Below are 17191 nucleotides of genomic sequence, written 5' to 3'. Positions count from 1 at the left end.
ATCAAGGCTCAGATACCCGCACATTTCTAGTGGGTAAATATTAATTATTTAAGCATGCATGCATCAAATTTATATACAAAATGAGTAGAATATATAATAAAGGATAACTCTCTGAACAAAAAAGGAATGTTTGTAGCAAACCAATTGCTTTATTACATACACAAATCTATTTATCATATAAAAAAATTTGCGCATTTTTACTATTCTATATGAGCAGTCGATGAATCCAACATTTCAACTTCGGAACTAATGTCAGTGGAATAATTCACAACTACGTCTCGCGGATTGCGTTCCACTTTATCAGAAGTATCTTCAGTTTTACTGGAATCTTCTCCCCATCCGGAAAATAAATTTACTCTTAATTTATCAATATCTTGACTTCCTGATCCAGCTACATTATTTGCATTTTCTAAAGGTTCTGCATTATCTGTTTCTTGATGTTCAGTTGCAGGGTACTCATATTTTGGAATATCAACTGGTGCACCTAAAAAAGAATTCATTTATAATGAGATATAATGTACATTTAATAAAATACATTGAAAACTGAACATTTTTTGTATATACCAGGATAAGGGGGCGATTCTTCTATAAGTTGTTCCATAACATAAGTTAACATAGTTGTTGTAAAAGTATCATCCCTCCTGAGTCCAAGAGCTCTATGAAAAGCATCAACAGCTTCTTGTGCATTTCCCATTAATGCATGAATGAAACCCACTGCTGAATAAGTTGATGCATTTAATGGATTTAACATTAATGCCTGCAATCATTATTAGGAAATTTATCTGATAGCTTGTAATTTAAATTGACATTTTAAGGAAAAAGTATGTTTCTATGTCGATTAAAATTTTTTAACCTGTTGATGATATTCTAACGCCTCTCCGTATTTCTTCATTTTTCTACAAGTATGACCCAAGTTATTTAAAAGTGCCTCCCATTTACTAGGTAGAATAACATCCTTTAGACCACCTTGAATTCTTTTCATGGCTTCCTTAAACTGCCGTTCAGCAGTTTTGTAACTGTATTCGATGAAACGACAACTCTTGATAAATTAGACAGATTTCCAAAAACCGGGGAAGGGTGGAAGTACACTAATCAGGTTGCAGAGTGAATTTTGAACCTCTTTTTTGCATATTAGAATAACTCAATCTCAGGGATAATACTACAACAGACATCATAATACTTACTCTAAATTATAAAAAGATATAACTCCCATCTCGTGTATAACAAATGGATCGTTTGGAGCTATTCCTTGAGCCTGTTGGAAAAACTTGTCAGCCAATTTAAGATTATTTGTTAATCCGCATTCAAGTCCAATATATAAAAGTGGCAGGTGACAACCTTTCATTAATTGAGAAGCCTTAAAATAAGCAGCCATTGCCTGATCATGTTCATTTTCTACTGCAAAGGAATGACCATAAGCTAACCAAGCAGGACCAAATAATCTGTCCAGTGCTGTGGCTTTTGCTAAATATCTTCGTGCTGGATCACTTTTTCCTATTATCAAAACAATGGAATATCTTATAAAGTAAGAATACAAAATAATTTTAGAATTATCAAATAGAAATCATAATTACCTAGACTATAATAATAACATCCAACAGCAAACCATGCTAAGGCCATGTCTGGATATAAGTCAACTAATTTATGTGCTAAATAGAATAAAGCTGAAAAATGATTATATAATGTACAAAATTTCTTTCTAATTGCACATTCTTTTTTTATATAGGAGTGCAATATAATTACCATTAGTTTTTTTTAGTTCTACTAAACAGGCAATATGTACTGGTAAGCATGAATTATGATATGGATCTTTTTTTAATATTCTAAAATATATGATAGAGATTATAAGATTATATAAATTCACATACATACATAAGAGGATATATTACCTTTCTGTGAGAGAGAAACATTTGTGATAATCACAATTATAATACAATCTCTCTGCTTCTGTAACTTCCATATCCAAATTACCTAACAATCTATCTGTGACAAGAACTCCCATAACACTACATGTTGCAAGTGGTTGCTTTGTATTTGGTTCTTGATATTTTTTCAATTTACTTTCATATAATAGTCGTAAGAGCTCTGCTTCAGCTTCTGTGCATTGTTCAGCAAAGGGAAGAGATTCCAGAAGTTCTTTTTCTATTCAAATTATATGTATCATAAAATTACTTGTATGTATTATTACATTACATTAATACATACACACTTTAATACCTTCAGCAGCTGAAAGCATTTGATTTTGAACTAATGCTTCAAATGCTTGATATGAATATACATCACAATGTAGAGCTTGTTTGTAACAGTCAGTTGCTACTGCCCTATTATCTAAAGCTTCATATATTCTTCCTTTCACGTACAATATTGAACTGTGTACCTATCACAAAATACAAACTAATCTATAAAGTTCATCACATTACAGAAATAATATTTAAAAGAAATTATGAAGAACATTATTTATACTTAATCACATTTTTTGGTGCATCTTCTAATATATCTGCACGATCTCCAAAACCTGACTGTGTTATGTTTGTACATACTTCTGATTCTTTAATAACCTGTAATGCTTCATTGTATTCTTTTGCTTCTAACAGACTTCTTACTGTTAGATAATGACACATTACATCTGTCTATAAAGTAATATTAATGTAATTAAAAAAAATGTATATAACAATGTTATGATATTATTAAAAGTTTCAAAGTTATAGTTTACCTTTTCCAATCCACGATTTCTAATAAGATGAGCAGCTCTATGATATTGTTTCATTAGATACATACAATGCGCTAAGGTGCATATATCTTTAGGATCTTCGTTACTTAATGAAACAACTTTGTCTGCCCAAAATAAAGCAGCACTATAAAGATGCTGTAAACAAACCAGTAGTCAGTTTTTTTAGTAGTGTACAATAAATCAATATCTTTTAAAAAGCTTGATAAATTTTGATACTTTACCAAATCAATGTACGATTTAATTAATTTTCTACAATTATCTAAGTCAATATTCTTATTGTCTAATAAATTATGCATTTTCTCGCAATCTGCATCAACACTCTGTCGCGCCATATTTAATTTAAATTTTGAAGGTTAGGTATTCCTTCCTTAACGAATCAACGTTATATATACCAAGATACTTGTAATTGAATACAGTACTACAAGGTATTCCTTTCATATATAAAAATACTTGTTATTAAATTGTTACAATCAAATTCACATTTCATAGAACATTAGATAATCGCATAGAGTCGCATTTGCATAGACTAAACAGTTTACATTTTTAAACTATACGACGATACAACAACAATAACACGCATGTTGTCATCATCGATCATTTCTACGTAAACATTTCTGATAATGTTATTGGTCAAAATATGAGGAAATTGGACAAAGCATAATATGTGGTGCTGTGTAACAAAACATCATTCTGTTTCAAAAATTTCTCGCATCCGGCGCTGTGGGTCGCGATCTAGAATTTTGTGCGTCTTTTCCTCACTGGAATAATTACAAACAAGGGTAGTAGCGAATTAGAAGATGGCAAGAAACGAATGAATCGCGTGCTAATGCAAACGAAGCTAATCGAGTATAATTCGCGACGACCGTGTAACTCTCGGTATTGTCGACGTCCTCGAGTTTTCGGTGACGATATATTGTCAATCTTAACGATAATGTGAGAAGCTAGAGCGAAGCTGAAAGGGGGGTAAGAGTTCGGCGAACGGAACGGCCAAAAACTCTTGCAGGCGATGTCAAACATGCGGCGACGAATTTCGCAGAAAAGTCTACCAAACCGACGGCGTATTTCGGCCAAGATTTGTCAGTGAAACTAGTGCCAATGAGTGTGAATATATGGCGGCGCGAGTACTTTTACTGAGCATCTTGTTTACAGAAGTGCTAAAGCCCGCTTATGCCGCAGGTGCGTCTCCCTTCTCTCCGTCAATCTAATCTGTTTATATTCGCCAAACACGCTGGACCACGCGCCTAACGTTCGTTCTTTTGTACACTTATAGATGATTACAATCTTGATACTTTTTCTTTTTTTACGAACTGTGCATTATCTGATTAAAATAAGAGTTAAAATTCGAACATTTTTGATTATATAGCCTTTTGAGAAAAATGATTATATTTCCTAAATATTTTGTTTATATTACTATGACATGTATGAAAAGAAATTGTTGTAAAACAAATAGTTTAAAATATTTAGATATTTCATTGGTAAAAGATTATTTGAATTATGATATGGTAGATTTACTCTAATGATTTAAAATTTGGATTAGTATAATTTTACATGAATATATCACATATCATCTTTTTTATACCAAAATTATGTGCAAATTATCATCTTTTTTTTAGTAAACAAATGGGATATATGTCCTTTTTTTCTGTTCCTAATATATAAATTAAAACATAAATGTGGCATAATATACTATATATAATATAACAATGATTTTATAATCATTATACTTTAAATGTATTCTATAAATTAGTTATGCTATAAGTCAGATTCTCCATTTGCAGAATCATCTGATAATTTTATGTTTTATTTACTTTATATTCTATTATATAATATATTGAATCTCATCTTTATAATATTAATAGAGAGGGGGGGGGGTGATGTAATAGCCATTTTGAATGTGACAGTTTATAATATTCAAAATATATTTTAACACATTATTATAAAAATTGTAAGCTAGTACATTTTTAGATAGTGCTTTATGTTTTATACTTTAGGTGTCAAAGAAATTGGAACTGGTCTACATAACAAAAACGTGTCAAAATCAGAAAGTTTCAACATTAGTCCAACCAAAAGTTCTGGCATAACATTAGAAATTCAACCCAGTGGTCATGTGATATTAGGAAAAAAAGGAGTTACACTTACTTGTATAACTGGACCAAATCAAAATATTTCTTGGTTACACAATGGAATACCTGCACCACCATGTGGTATTGCACGTTGTACTATTCTCAAGAATGGTTCTCTTCATTTACATAAGGTATATATTGAAAAATTTTATTTGTTATTTATATTAAAATTAAATCAATTAAGTATTTTATTTTATTGTTATAATAGATGGTGCAAAAGTTTAAAGAAAAAAACTCTACTACAGTTAACTTTAAAGATTATTACAAAGATGAATATCGTTGTGTAACACGTACTAATTTAGGGCTTCTAAGATCATCTCCTACATTTATTCACATAGCAGGTAAGTTTTCTGTTTAACATACTGTTATTAAGCATCCTGATTTTATAAATGGTGTTAAAACATATAATTATATTTGTTTAGAACTTGCCCATGTATTTAAAAAGTCACCAGAAAATATAACTGTACAAGAAGGTGAAATTGCAAGATTATCTTGTTTAATAGATAGTGTTCCTTTTCCTCCTAATATCACATGGCAGCATAATGAAAAAATATTGTTGCCCAATCAGAGTAATTTAAAGTAAGTAATTTTTGTCAAGAATTAACAATGAAATTATTTTTTATATTAATTGAGATTATTTAATTTGTAGTAGTAAGTATATAATGGTACCACCAGGTGTTCTGTATATAAAAGCAACGAAGTTATCAGATGCTGGTTCATATAGGTTTGTATTTGTACTAGTATCATACAATTATAAAACAATTTGTGAAATTAAATTAGTAAAGAAAAAACTATATAATATATTATCTATATTCACAGATGCATAGTAAATAATGAATTCCTAAAGAAAACCAAAAAAAGTAAGGAAGCAAAATTAACTGTTATTTCACAACCAGAGGGTAATGGATCACATATACCACCATTGTTATTTCCACAAATTTCATACAATCATTGGTTGTTAAATGGATCGAATCTTAGTTTAGTATGTGCTGCATCTGGATATCCACCGCCACTTATGATGTGGTCATTTATTCCTCGCTATACTGGTATTTGATATACATATATTAACCATTTGAGTCCCAGGGGTCATTGAAAAAACAGGGTCGAAAAATCCCGAGCAGCGCGATAGCGCTTGTCTTAATCGATTGTGTCACAATAGAGTTTGTCATATTTGTTACTTTATGAAATACATCTATATTATTATATATGCGTACAATTAGTTTATAAATATTTCAAGTTTTGTCCAATAAAAATTATTGCGTTCAAATGTACTGGAACTTTTCAACACAAAATCTAAACAGCGCGATCGTGCTGCTTGGAACTCAAACGGTTAATAACATTATTTATATATAGATGATATTTATAATACACAAATGTAGTGATTTATTCATTTTTAGGTAATCATAATGTTGCACAACCTCGCATTTTGCTTAATTCTAGTATTGGTATTACTATATTGTCACTAGTAAATGTGAGTGCATCTGATGCAGGAGTTTATGTATGTTCTATAAAGAACTCTGTTACAAATAATGTGAAGATTCAAGTAAGTTATTAAAAAATATTATCAAGTATGAACATAGTTGTTCATAATTTTAATAACATGCTGCAAAAAACATTTCAGAATGTAACAGTGGATATATTAATACCACCATCATTTGTGAAGATACCTACAAATCAAGTATGTCCAAATGGGAGAACCGCAAGATTTGAATGTCAAGCACAAGGGTTACCTGTGCCTAAAATATATTGGTTAAAAGATTCATTGAATATAACAATTAATGGTAAAGTTATTCATTACAATATTTATTTATCTTCATATTATAATATGTATAATTTATGTATAAACTGTTTTTGCAGGACGTAGGACTATATATACAAAAGAATTTAATAAGATGGAACTTGCAATATCAGCAACAGTTCCATCTGATTCTGGTATTTATCAATGTGTTGCTGTAAATTCTGTGGGAGAAATTTGGGCCGCAGGTCGGCTTCAAGTAAACACATCTCGTAATAGTCCTGCTGCACCTACCTCTTTAAAATGTCGTGCTCTGTCACCCGTTAAAATTTTTATTTCCTGGGAACCACCAAAGTCTCTATCACATAGCAGTATTAAAGCTTATACCGTCCATTATAGTCCCGTAGGTAAGTTTAAACGATTTAATATGCATAGAAATACTTATATAATAATTAGTTAAATATTTTATATAGTGGTTAGTTAAATATTTTATAATGTTTTCCAACATCTTATATGTGGTGTTCATCAAGAAGGAGGCAAAGAAGAAGTTTCTCCACCTGAACCGGGTAATTCTACGTCAGTAGAAGTGACGAAGCTTCTTGAACCATATACTAATTATTCCTTCTACATACGAGTGTGGAACAATTATGGTCCTAGCGATCAATCAGCCACCATTTTGTGTTCTACAGCCCCAAGTGGTGCGTTATTTTTTAATGTAAATTTTATCATAAACGTAATGAAAAGCCAAAGGTACAGTTTATTTTCTTTATTCAGTTCCTAAAGGTGCACCAAAAGTAAACGCGAATATACTTAGTAGTACAAAGTTAAATGTATCATGGGAGCCATTACCTAAAAAGGAGTCTCGTGGTGTTGTGGTACAATATAAATTACAGTTGAGACTGCATGAACATCCATCTTCTCGGGTTCTTCACTTACCCGCTGACGTGGATTCTTATGTATTTTCTGGTATATATGTAATTCTTTTTGTACAGTCTTTTGTACACTCTTTTGTATTAATTTTATTTGAAGATTACTAATCATGTTCTTGAAGATTTAATACCTGGAGCACAATACGACCTACGAGTACTAGCCAGAACAAAACAAGGTTGGCCTAACGTGAGCGAATCGCAATTAGAGTGGATTACTGTAACTATGCCACCAGCTGAATCTAATCAATTTATTATCAAAAATGTTGTGGATGTACAAGTATTAATAATAAATGCTTCAATTGTAAAGGTTAGTATATAAATTTTGTTAATCAAATCTTTTTAATATTATTGTATTATTGTATATAATATAATATTTATTATATATATCATATGTATATATATATGAATAATATATATGTATATATATGCATAATATATTATATATATTATATGATAATATTATTATATATTATATTGTATTTCTATAATATTGAAATAAATTTTGTCATGTTAGATGAAATGGAAAATAAATGTTAGGGAAAATAACATAATTGAAACGGAATTTGATCTTTGGCAAATTTATTGTGAGAATCAAAGTGGACATAAATTAGCAACTATTTTTTTACCACAAAATGTTACAGAATATGTATTTACTAATCTTGGTAGGTATTGGTCAGAATCATTTCCAAAAAATTATGTATATGTTGTGTTCTTCTTTTATTATGTATTTATTTTTTGTTCATAATTAGATGTAAATGTTTCTTATACAATGGGCTTATGTATGATAAGTTCTGGTGAAACAACAGGCTGTTTAACAAAACAAATACATACTATTCAACTTGATACAAGTAAGTATATTATAAATATAAATTTTATTATAACATAAACGAATTAATTGGATATATCATTTTTTTATTAATCAGATAATGTACCAATGGCCTTGGAAGCAATTCCTGTTTCACCTACTTCCATAAATGTTACATGGTCCTTGAATGGCGTGCATGAAGTGAACTCTTTTGAATTATGTTATCATGCAATTCATGTCGCAAATTCAGATGGTCCTAAATGTTTTATATTGTACGTAATATAAATTATGCATAATCTTTTTTCATTATAATTTCAATCAATATCTTTGCACTAAATATTTTTAACATCCTCTTGATAGGAACGATACAAAAGCAAATATTGACAAACTCAAACCATTTACATTATATCAGTTTAAAGTGAGGGCCATTCAAAATAATACAAACCAAAGCAATTTTTATAGCGAATCTGTAGAATGTTATACGAATGAAGATAGTAAGTGTATAAATACATTATACTATTTATTTGTACGTTCGTATTACAGAAATGGTAATTTAACAATTAATTTCAGTCCCTGGCAAAGTAGAAGAAGTACAATGGTTTTTAGTAAATAATACAAAAGTACGAATTGCATGGAAGGAACCAAGTAATATAAATGGTATAATACAAAACTATTTCGTTATATATACAATGGACTTAACAGATTCAGCCACAGCATGGAGAAATGTAACAGTACTTGGCAATAAAACATCGACAACTTTACCTGGTCTAACTCCAGGAAAACGGTATTTTGTCATGGTTCAAGCTATGACAAAGGCCGGTTATGGTAAACCGTCAGATCCTATAATCATTATTACTGGCGGTTCATCAAAGGTACCAAGTCCTCCAGATGAACAAAAACCACCACAAAATACAAAACCTGATCAGAGTCTTGGTAAACAAACTTATTTGCTTCAATTGTACAAGAAGTTAATTGAAATAATAAAATTTAATCTTATAATTATTTCATATTTACTTATTTTAGGTGTAATTCTTGGTGTAAGCATAAGTATTGGATTTATTACAATTTGCCTGTGCAGTATATATTGTCGAAAAAAATGTGAGAATGCTCGTATTTTGAGAGAAAGTGCGCAATCTACAAAAGGTCGTGCTTCGGTACGAAATGGAAATAGATGTTGCGCGGATCAGTCTTCTACATCAATGAGTCAACAGATGAATACTAGAATAACGCCTAATGAAATTGAACTTGCTGTTCTTTGTCCCACATCTCCAATCACAACTAACCCACATTTAGACACGAAAGTATGTAAATGTTTTTTTGTAATGTATATGAACATAAGCTTATATTTGGATAAACAATTCTATGAAAAATATCATTGCAGGGTGGTAAATCTAATGGAATTCTTGAATCTTGTGTAAAAGAGCCTTTATTACCATCATGGGAAATAAATGGTGAACCGAAAGATATTCATATAACAAAAAATTCTCAGGTGCGAAAAATTTTCATTTTGAATAATACAAAATGATTAAATAATTTTATATATGAAACTAATATATGTCTTGAAATATAGTACAAAACAATGGACAGTGTTGTCTTAAGTACACAAAAACAAGAACAAGAGCCAGAACAAGATTTAGATGGCACACAGCTTACGGTGGTCAATTGTACTTTAGGCAGTAGCAATAGCAGTTTAAATAATAATTCTGGTTGTCCAGATGGAGATACGTCCTTACCAAAACCTATATGTATATCTGTTCCGGCGCTTGGACCAAATGGATGAAACCATTAGGCAATATATTTGCGTGTTCACATTTTCTTCCTATGCTTCCGTGCAACAGGTAGGATGTAAAACTTTTCGTGCAACTCGAATAATTTGATTGCAAGATGTATATACACACAAAAGTACATACATATGTATGTATGAATTACAAGAACAGAATTCTCAAGGAAGTTAGAAGCAATGCAAGTTACTATATTTTACAAGTTTAACATGGCATAACTTGTGAATAAAAATACTGACGCATACATGATTAATGTAAATAATAATGTTTTGAAAGTGCGTTGAATCTGGACACTTCAACTATTATCTTGTATATAATGTTTGAAAGCAAGTTATTATCGATAACACAGTATTTCTGCATTAGCAGTTCGGCAAGGAATCTAGTAATTTTTAGATTTCATTTTGTATGAAATAATACCGTGGCACAGATATATCATGCAAATGATACTTAATAATATTCATTAGGTAACTTGCTCATATGTATATTGACATCTATTAAGAAGAGTATGAAAATGAAAATTAAAAAAGAAGAGTATGAAAATGAAAATTAAGCAAGTGGGATGATATGAAAATTCTTGATGTGCACCTGGGTGTCTGTTAATTATGAGTATGTTCATAAAATATCATATTTCGAATAATAGTGAAAAAGTAAATAATGCATTCCTTCACACTAGAAGACAAAATTATTAAATATCCAAATTACGGGTATGGCCTAATTTATTTCATGATATATATTGCTTTTATAGAGAGCAATAATACTGATCATTCCAAAATCTTATGTTTTCCATTAACTAAATCTAAATTAACAAGAGATGGTTCTTAGGTTCTAAGAAATTAAGAAAAAGTACTATATAATCAGATTTTATGTATTAAAAGTATAGTCTAGGTTTTTCTTTTATTACAAATACTGTAAGTATACATATAGCATCGCAAATCTTGGCAAATATTTATTTTATTGAAAAATAAGACGTTGACAAACATTTTTAAAAAGTGTAACTGAAATGTCCATATTATATAATTTAGCAGAATCTTTTTTATACTACAAGTTTGATAACTGTATTATACACTATTGAGACATTTGAGAACAGGAAAAAATAATAATGAAATTTGTAAAAACAGCATTAAGATTTTGTAATATAAAAGAAATCTACAAAAAGAATTGAAACAATTTTAAATCATAATATTAATTTAATCACTGAAAATGTATAATATAATATATGTATTTTTTCCTGTTCATATGATAAAAGAAACCTTATGTTGTACAAGATATTTAAAGTTAACTACATCATACAAAAGCAAAAAGTGAAAAATGCGAAAGAAAATTATAAACATATTCCAGACTGGTGCATGTTACCATGACAGAAAAACCCAACACAGTACCTGATAGAATAAGCTATATCTTTTAGAGTGAGACGTAGATATGTCATGTTATTATTGTACCTCCATTAATTGTTATTTATTACATTTTACATTCAGTACTATTTTAAATGATCACATTACACTGAATTTATGCAATAATATAGTCACTACAAGCACAGTATGAAATCATGTAAAAATAGAATTAATTCAATCTGCACATGCTAGAGATTTTACCATATATTTATTACACAGAGTTTTACATCTTTGTACGAGATAATTTGTTAAACATATAATTTAAAGTCATTTTTGAAAAAATTATTCTGCCTTGTGTTGAAATGATGTTGCTATTAATAGAGATTTTTTATATTGTATATTCTATAACTAAACTTTTTTGAATACAACTCATGATTTACCTATTTTTATGAAAACTCAGTACTAGTGGATTACTAAAAAATTTCACAAGATCTGATTGCAGTTTTATGAAAATAAGTAACTTCATTTAAACACTATTTATGAAATTCGTTACATATTCTACGATCACGATTATTAGAATCTCAATTAAAGATAAACTATCATAGCTATTTACTGACTTGACAGTTCTACAACAAATTATGTTTGTTATGAAACATAAACATTTCACAGATAGAATGCCTGTTTTGTGATTTTTATTTAAATGATTTGTTTTCCATTTGTTATCATATTTAACACGACCTGTTACATTTTATGTTACTGACATATAGTAGTATACTTTTATATTTGTTGAAGGTATTTGTTACTCTTCTTAGAGTTAAATAAGAAATGAGAATTGATATATAATAGTAGGCAACTAGTAACTGATCGCTCATGAATTCATTTTTCTTTTTGCATTAAAATTCTTAAAATATTTTTAAATATTTTTTGCACTGTATGTATATGTTAATTATTAAGCTTGTACAATTTTCTAACATTAATGGAATTTTAAAAAAAGAACAAAAAAATAGTTGTAAAGAAAAAGGTATTATTTTTAAGGGAAGAAAAGATAGATCAAAAGCATTAATAAAGAAAAAGAGATATAATAATTAATATGGCGACAAAATATTCCATGGCAAATATTACGCATTTGTCATTTTAAAAAATGTTTTGATTTTATTGTATACAAATCTTAACTAATGTTCATAGAATTAAATTGTATTTTGATCATTTTACTTTTTAGCAGCATAATGTACTGTATTTGTTAAGCGCGATATTGTTCTGTCTGCTATGAACGTAATTTTAATATAAAAAATCATTTATTTGCGTTAATTTGTACCTTATATAAAAAGTTTTCAATTTATAAGACAACATTCGTAAATTTGAAATGGATTGAAACGTATGGTGTTGAATTGGTATCATAATATCTTTGATTAATTGTGTGAATGTGATAAGTTTCAAGCTTTGTAAAAAAGAAAAAAGAGAAAGCAAAAAATAGAGTCGCCGTGCTGTTATCTGAGCGTTTTATTTGCTTCAAAAGATTGATTACACAGTATTGAAATACAAAGCAATAAACATTGTTATCTTTAGGCTACAAATAGGAAACAGCAAGTATTGTAAATGTTACATTTAGAGTATAACGATTTATATGGAAGAAAAATATTAGAATTGAGGCTATTTTGATTACAATTTAAAAAAAAGTATTTGTTTATCTTATAAATTATTATATACATTGATTTAGAAATATCATAATCTATTACTTTACTGCATTACGCTAAGCAATGTTTCGGATATGCATAAGGTATTATTCATACTACTTTTGTCATTTATGTATCAAATTTAATTTTTTATTATATCATTTGAACTTGTACCTTTACTAAATGATAAGGAGCATAGTACATATTATTTCATTTCACTTGCAATAGTTCTTTCACAAAGTAACAATCCAATAGTATTGGCCATACACAGACAAAGTATTAATTATGTTGTACGGCGACTCTAGTCAAGTAAATATACCTCCATAATTGCCACCCTATACAAGGGGTAGGTATGTTATATTACTTAATTTTAACTTAACCTCAGTACCTATTACACAGCACTATAATTTAGATTTACACGATTTACCTCAAAAAATTTATTACAGTGAGTAGATATAACCAAGACATTATACTTTATTTTATATAAGATATATATGAAAAAGCAAACCCGGTAAAAGAAATTTGATATTTGTATCATTGCCGTTAATTATAGCACTTATTCTATATCGAGAAAACTTTATTAATTTATTTTTTCATAAATCCTTATCATTTTTTTACTGGAACATACACGATTAATGTATTGCTATAATTATGCTGTTTTTTAGGGTGCAGTTACTTTGTAAATATTTTTATCTACGATTGTATATATATTATCTGCAGAAAATATTAAAAGTATATATTTTAATATATTATGTATAATGAACTACATCAAATTATAATCTTATTGTTTAAAGTATTAAAACGATACACGAAATATTTAATGATATTGTTGACCCTTCTGATGCAGTATCTTGTTGTAACCAATGATTGAAATAAAATTAAAACAGTGTATCGATGTTGGTTGTGTTAAAATATATGTAAAAAATAATGCCTAACCCTAGAAAAACATTCAGTTACGAAGAACTGCGAAGGTACAGGTAAAACAAGTGAATAAATGCGTAAATGAGTAACTTTATTATCAAATTAATAACAATTGCTTCAGAATAGTAATGCTATTAATTTTACTTGGCAGTTATTGCCATTTTATTATATATTATTTTGTGTAAAAATTATGTTTACCTTTATATAATAAACTTACTAATTTTTTTGTTTGGCGTTTAGAAATATTTTCTAACTTAATTAATATTATTTGTACTTGATTTAATACATTATATAATTTAAATATATCTAATTTATTAAATTTATATAACCATAAGATATCATTTATTTGGAATAAAAAGATTTCTAAGTTATGAGTCACAGCTTTTGGAAGATACACGTTAAGTGGAATGCAATGGATATAAAAACACAAAATCCTTCTACTTCTATAGATCTCGTTAATTGTTTAACAGTTTTTATTTATACTCCCAGTCTTGAAAAATTCAGTATAAAAAGCATTTTGGCGATGTACATAATTCTCTAAAATATTTATCCAAATAACATTACATGTTATAATATATCGTGTTTAGGCATGTAAATAGCCTAGTTTTGTTCTTCAATATTTTTCAACTTAGTTCTTCCTATAATGTCGAAACTGACTAGCAACCCTAAGGTGCAAAAATTTTATACTCAAATTATAGTAAAATTAAGTACATTAATTCCTACTTTATCACATTTGCAATAGGCTTATACATGAAATCTTCATATTCCATCTGTACTTTTTTATAAACTCGACTAACAATATTTGTTAGAAGGTAAAATACGAGTAAGGTGTGTAACATACAATAGAGTATGTAACTTGCATAGATTACTAGGCACAAGGTGAAACGCTCCAAATGTTATTTCATACAAATTATTGTAAGCTTTTTCAATATTTGATCTTGGCAGTCTATATTGTTGAAATTCATAGAACCAAGGAATGTGGAAATATCTTCATGTTTACATAATCATCAAGAACCTATAAATAAATAATTGACATAATAATATTCCTCATCAGAATTTATGTTCTCTTAGTCACATAAATAATTATTTACCTCTTTCAAAGCATCTTTTGTGAGTTTTGGATAAAGATATGTAAACCCAATACTCGATAATTTTCCTGCCTGTAAATACAAATGCTTATTATAAAGAAGTTCTTGATCTATGTATGGAGACAGAGGACTATTTTCCACTCCATCTTTATTGCAAGCTTCTGCCCAAGGTCCCATATGTTTGTCATTGACTTCTTCAACAACAGAACTCATATCTGTCTAAAATAAATAAACAAAATAAGGTTTTTAACCCACATCAGAATTAAAACTTGCATTATAGTTCAAAAAAATTATATCTGAATTTCTTAGTAGTAAGAGAAAAAAATAGAGTAACAAATTTTCTTCCATACTTTGGCTAGTGTAGAAAGTGCAGTACCCCAATAATCATGATTGATATTAAATAATTCTGAAACTATAGCACTGATTGATCCTTGAGTTGAATCACCTTCATCAACAACGTTATATGTTTGACCTACAGTTTCTGGCCTATTTACTACATGCCAAATAGCCCTGGCTACATCCCTCACATGAACTGTGTTCATGTGAAGATCTGGTCCCCAAAGTAATTTCATCATTTCTCCCAAATGTTTATAAACAGCTCCTACCACTAAACGTGGTGCTACATAGGGAAAATTAATTTACATATATAAAATATTTGAAAAAATTATTTGTTCATTTTCTATTAGGCAATAAATTATTATTACCTAATCCATTTCTATCACCACAGCCATATACTATGGCTGGTCTAAGGATTGTAAAGTTTAAATTTGGTATGATTTTTAAATCATTCTCTACTTGTAACTTATACTTTGCAACAAATGTCCATGGTTCTCCAGCATCTTCTTCTTTGAGAGAATTCTATGAAAATATTACAGATTACTAATCTTTGTAATAGATTGTTTAATACAAAAACATCAAAGTTCACATACTTTGTCAGAGGTACTAAAATTACCAGAAGATATTTCTACATAACGATCAACTTGTAATTTTGCAGCTTGTTGAGCACAATTCATACTCAACTTATAAATTCCTTCTTTATATACAGGATCAGTTTGACTGCTCTTTGTTTCTCCAGCACAATTGATTACAAAATTAATCGGATTGTCAGATAAAAATGCATTTTGACAAGATACTACAAATAAATATTCAAACGCTAATCATAAAGTACATGTTTAACAAAACTATTATTATCGTAATTGTTTCGTTGAAAATAGATAAGCGCCCTTATCAAACTTTAAATTACCAGTGTTGATTAAATTTGCGCTCTTAAATTCGAGCAAAGGATGCTCGAATAATTGCTGATGTTTAGTATTCAGCCAAGCAGTTTGCGGCGGCACTTTATCCACTACACGTATAAAGGACACAAGATCGTTATCCAGTAGATATTCCACGAGATTACGTCCTATGAAACCGCATCCTGTTTCAACGATAAAACTTCCTTTTAGTTGTTTTGTTTGTCACTTCCGCTATATGCTATCATATGAAGTAGAATATGCTCACCTCCTAAAATTATTACTCTTGGCTTTTTATTAGAACCAGACGTTGCCATAATTATTTGTCATTTAAATCCGTTATTCCTTTGTTAAGTTTCGTCCGCTTTTGTCAAAGTAAGAAGAACGTTATGCGTTATGACACTTCATAAAAAGACTTCAGTTAGCGATATGGTTATCAAATCACTGTGCGACCAGCCTTCACCTAACCTCAAAAATATGCCGCAAATAAATGTGTTACCACTACCACCGTTCTATACCGATGCCTTTCGTCAGAATCATCGATGCTGAATGTAGTTTTTGATTGCCTTAAGTTAGAGGAAGACAGAATCATGAGGTACCGTTCACTGACGATTCTCGGTTGCAGTTTAAAAGTGCCTTCTCCTAAATCGCGCATCAATCACTAACAAGCAAAATATAAAGAATACCTACCGAAAAACGAGATTATGAATGATCAATATGCTACTGGCCGAGTTTCAAAACTGATGCAAACGCGGTCGATAGAGATACTTCTCTACCTTATCGATATAGCGATGATGTATAAATTATAAGATTCATCTAATAATTTTTATAAATTTAAAAAC

General features: G+C 29.2%; 3 protein-coding genes across 4 annotated transcripts; 1 reads left to right on the top strand and 2 right to left on the bottom strand.

Annotated features, from left to right (window-relative positions):
- Window positions 1-129: 129 nt before the first annotated feature.
- On the bottom strand, window positions 130-3341 carry LOC126867299 (cell division cycle protein 16 homolog). Its single transcript, XM_050621609.1, has 11 exons — window positions 2953-3341; window positions 2714-2866; window positions 2472-2630; window positions 2218-2377; window positions 1890-2142; window positions 1744-1823; window positions 1575-1664; window positions 1185-1494; window positions 854-1016; window positions 565-757; window positions 130-484 (listed from the first exon to the last, which is right to left on the bottom strand). Exons 1-11 carry the CDS (start codon window positions 3061-3063, stop codon window positions 201-203), a joined length of 1956 nt encoding a protein of 651 aa, XP_050477566.1. The 5' UTR covers window positions 3064-3341; the 3' UTR covers window positions 130-200.
- A 169-nt stretch (window positions 3342-3510) lies between these two features.
- LOC126867286 (protogenin-like) lies at window positions 3511-14004 on the top strand. 2 transcript variants are annotated; one of them, XM_050621580.1, is made up of 20 exons: window positions 3511-3907; window positions 4723-4985; window positions 5063-5195; window positions 5277-5433; window positions 5504-5578; window positions 5674-5900; window positions 6252-6397; window positions 6476-6635; window positions 6712-6996; window positions 7123-7287; window positions 7364-7555; window positions 7641-7825; window positions 8033-8180; window positions 8268-8366; window positions 8442-8595; window positions 8684-8817; window positions 8894-9256; window positions 9347-9624; window positions 9705-9812; window positions 9894-14004. In XM_050621580.1, the coding sequence occupies exons 1-20, from the start codon at window positions 3841-3843 to the stop codon at window positions 10101-10103; spliced, it is 3549 nt and encodes a 1182-aa protein (XP_050477537.1). In that variant the 5' UTR covers window positions 3511-3840; the 3' UTR covers window positions 10104-14004. The 2 variants fall into 2 exon arrangements, with proteins under 2 accessions (XP_050477537.1, XP_050477536.1); XM_050621579.1 differs by having other exon boundaries at window positions 7120-7287.
- Window positions 14005-14099: 95 nt separating this feature from the next.
- Window positions 14100-17051, bottom strand: LOC126867323 (uncharacterized). The gene is made up of 7 exons (XM_050621715.1): window positions 16618-17051; window positions 16361-16534; window positions 16047-16249; window positions 15822-15975; window positions 15468-15736; window positions 15121-15336; window positions 14100-15044 (listed from the first exon to the last, which is right to left on the bottom strand). Exons 1-7 carry the CDS (start codon window positions 16664-16666, stop codon window positions 14991-14993), a joined length of 1119 nt encoding a protein of 372 aa, XP_050477672.1. The 5' UTR covers window positions 16667-17051; the 3' UTR covers window positions 14100-14990.
- Window positions 17052-17191: the final 140 nt, after the last annotated feature.

Source organism: Bombus huntii, chromosome 7 (genome assembly GCF_024542735.1).
Source record: "Bombus huntii isolate Logan2020A chromosome 7, iyBomHunt1.1, whole genome shotgun sequence".
NCBI lineage: Eukaryota > Metazoa > Arthropoda > Insecta > Hymenoptera > Apidae > Bombus > Bombus huntii.
The sequence above is the reverse complement of the archived record's forward strand: the minus strand, read 5'-3'. Positions and strand labels throughout refer to the sequence as shown.

Excerpts from the sequence above, each read along its gene's own strand:
- LOC126867299 (XM_050621609.1), bottom strand. The coding sequence starts at position 3,063 with ATGGCGCGACAGAGTGTTGATGCAGATTGCGAGAAAATGCATAATTTA. Across the intron at positions 2,631-2,713 it reads GAAATCGTGGATTGGAAAAG|ACAGATGTAATGTGTCATTA; the intron begins GTAAACTATAAC and ends ATTACTTTATAG. Across the intron at positions 1,824-1,889 it reads TGTTTCTCTCTCACAGAAAG|AATATTAAAAAAAGATCCAT; the intron begins GTAATATATCCT and ends CATATATTTTAG.
- LOC126867286 (XM_050621579.1), top strand. The coding sequence starts at position 3,841 with ATGGCGGCGCGAGTACTTTTACTGAGCATCTTGTTTACAGAAGTGCTA. Across the intron at positions 5,901-6,251 it reads ATTTATTCCTCGCTATACTG|GTAATCATAATGTTGCACAA; the intron begins GTATTTGATATA and ends ATTCATTTTTAG. Across the intron at positions 7,826-8,032 it reads TAAATGCTTCAATTGTAAAG|ATGAAATGGAAAATAAATGT; the intron begins GTTAGTATATAA and ends TTGTCATGTTAG.
- LOC126867323 (XM_050621715.1), bottom strand. The coding sequence starts at position 16,666 with ATGGCAACGTCTGGTTCTAATAAAAAGCCAAGAGTAATAATTTTAGGA. Across the intron at positions 16,535-16,617 it reads AAGAGTAATAATTTTAGGAG|GATGCGGTTTCATAGGACGT; the intron begins GTGAGCATATTC and ends TCGTTGAAACAG. Across the intron at positions 15,737-15,821 it reads TGGTGATAGAAATGGATTAG|CACCACGTTTAGTGGTAGGA; the intron begins GTAATAATAATT and ends TTCCCTATGTAG.